General features: G+C 61.9%; 1 protein-coding gene across 1 annotated transcript in view; it reads left to right on the top strand.

Annotated features, from left to right (window-relative positions):
- The window catches only part of LOC113207769 (cytoglobin-2-like), a 97,459-nt gene that overhangs the window by 10,943 nt on the left and 84,508 nt on the right, over positions 1 to 2,008 (top strand). The window contains exon 2 of the mRNA XM_052264440.1: positions 1,440 to 1,964. Within this exon, the coding sequence (XP_052120400.1) occupies positions 1,441 to 1,964 (524 nt within the window). The 5' untranslated portion in view covers position 1,440. The remainder of the gene's footprint in view (positions 1 to 1,439; positions 1,965 to 2,008) is intronic.

The following is a 2,008-nucleotide window of genomic DNA, read 5'->3' as shown; positions in this document are numbered from 1 at the left end:
CTATCACCCTTCCGGGAGGGGGGAGGAGTACTCGGGGAAAGGGCACCCAAGAGAAGGCTGCGAGAAGATAGACTGCGCTGCCTTATTGATGCGTTCCAACGCTTACACACAGAGGGCAGCCATGAATGTTAGATGCGGAGACATCCCATAAATAAAAGAATAAGCGACCAGATTCTTGAGGCAGACCCATCGCAGCCACTTTGAGGCGCTGCAGTTCCCGCAGACCCCTCTTTCTCTCCATCTGCACGCCCTCTTCTTCCTTCTCGAGCAATTCCATATACACGAGCGTGGTAACATTTCTCTCTGCCCGAGCAAATCCTTGCGTAGCATATTGAATGCTGTGTACAAAGGGAAATGAACTGACAGACAAACGGACAGGGATACAAACAGACAGACCGGTTGAGAAAGACTGAAAGCCTTGACAGCGACGTCGCTGCTGCTAGCGGCTGCCCCCACCCTTCCGGGCATAAAGGGGCCTCATGTTTGTTTTTGACCGCAAAGCCCAAAGCATTCCCCAAGTTGTGGGCAAAACGCGGTTAGCTGTGCGCTGATGCTGATCCAAAACGTTTGAAATTCCAAGTCGAAAAACCTAAATGTAATATGATACACGTTTCTTTTATGTGTTCGTAACAGGGTGTAATCAAGCAGTGGATGATCTATCCAAGTAGGCAAAGTGCAGGGCTTGTCTGTGTCCGCTGCGATCGTGAATCATCAATCTTGCAGTTTCTCAGGGAGTGTTCAGGTCATCACCGACACGCAGAACCCCTGATTCTCCCCTCGCCCCCTCCTCCCTCCAAGTTTCCCCCTCCTTTTGAGGACATAGTTGTTGAGAGCAAACTGTGGGGTACAACAAGATTTTCGTGCCAGGCGAGGAGGATGGACCCCCAGGACCCCCTACCCCTCCCGCTCCATCTCTTTATCATCCCGTTTCTCCAGCTCCAGGCCTGCCCGCTTATCTCTTATCCTACCTGCCGCCTACTCCCCTGTTCCCTTTGAGGTCCGTCCCAGGGCAACCACTTGTCCAGGACCTGCTGCTCGCTAGAGGTCCACTGGAGGCCCACTGGAAGCCCTCTGGAGGCCAGCTGGAGGCCTACTGGAGACACACTCGAGGCCCACGAGTGGCCCGCCGGAAGCCTGTTGTAGGCCCGCTGGAGGTCCGCTGGAGGCTTGCTGGAGGGTGTGCAGGACACAATGGCAGTCAGCTACGTCGGTGCGCCTGCTGAGGCCAGAGCCTCATCTCAATACGGTGATTGGCAGCCAACTGTCTCGGTCGGGTCGTTATCAGACCGACCAGGCCACCGCTAACCCCGCAACCCCTACCCACTTCCTCCCCTCGGACGGCTTAGGGGGCGACCCAGCCACCACAAAGCCTCCGGGGCCGCAACTCTGTTCGACATCCTGAGCGGTTGAAGCACAACGACGCGTCTCCTCTGTTCCAGGATGGGCGGTAACTCGGCCTCGGCCCTGAACCAGCGGCAGTCCTCGGGCGGGGGCTACGCCCAGGGCGGCGAGGCGTCCAGCGGCGACCCGGGGCCGGGCGCCGCACCACCAGAGGCGCCTCAGCAGCCAGCGCGCGCCGCCGAGGGCCCGCCCCAGGGCGCGGGAGGTCAGGGCGCCGCCCAGGGCCTCAAGCAGCGGCAGGCGTCCATGGCTCTGCCCGGCGGCGGCCCCGGGGGCGGCGGCGGCTCTGGCGAGCGGCGCAGGCAGATGTCGCTGGCCGAGCCTGGCGCCCGCTCGTCGGGCCGCTCCTCGGTGGGCGTCGCGGGCCGCCTGTCGCTCATCCCGGGCCGCGGGCGGCAGGCGTCGCTCGTCGAGGCGCTGGGCTGCGTCGCGCAGCCCGAGGAGGACGAGGAGGACACCGAGCCGCCGCCGGACCTCACCGAGCACGAGAAGGAGCTGCTCACCACGTCCTGGAAGGAGATCGAGAACAACGTGGCGCACGTCGGCGTTATCACGTTCATCAGGTGAGTGCTGCGGGACTGCGCCCGGGGGCGGGCCCGGGGGGCGG

Source organism: Frankliniella occidentalis, unplaced genomic scaffold, assembly GCF_000697945.3.
Source record: "Frankliniella occidentalis isolate FOCC.00 unplaced genomic scaffold, Focc_3.1 Scaffold19, whole genome shotgun sequence".
NCBI lineage: Eukaryota > Metazoa > Arthropoda > Insecta > Thysanoptera > Thripidae > Frankliniella > Frankliniella occidentalis.
This window is presented reverse-complemented; position numbering and strand designations above follow the sequence as displayed.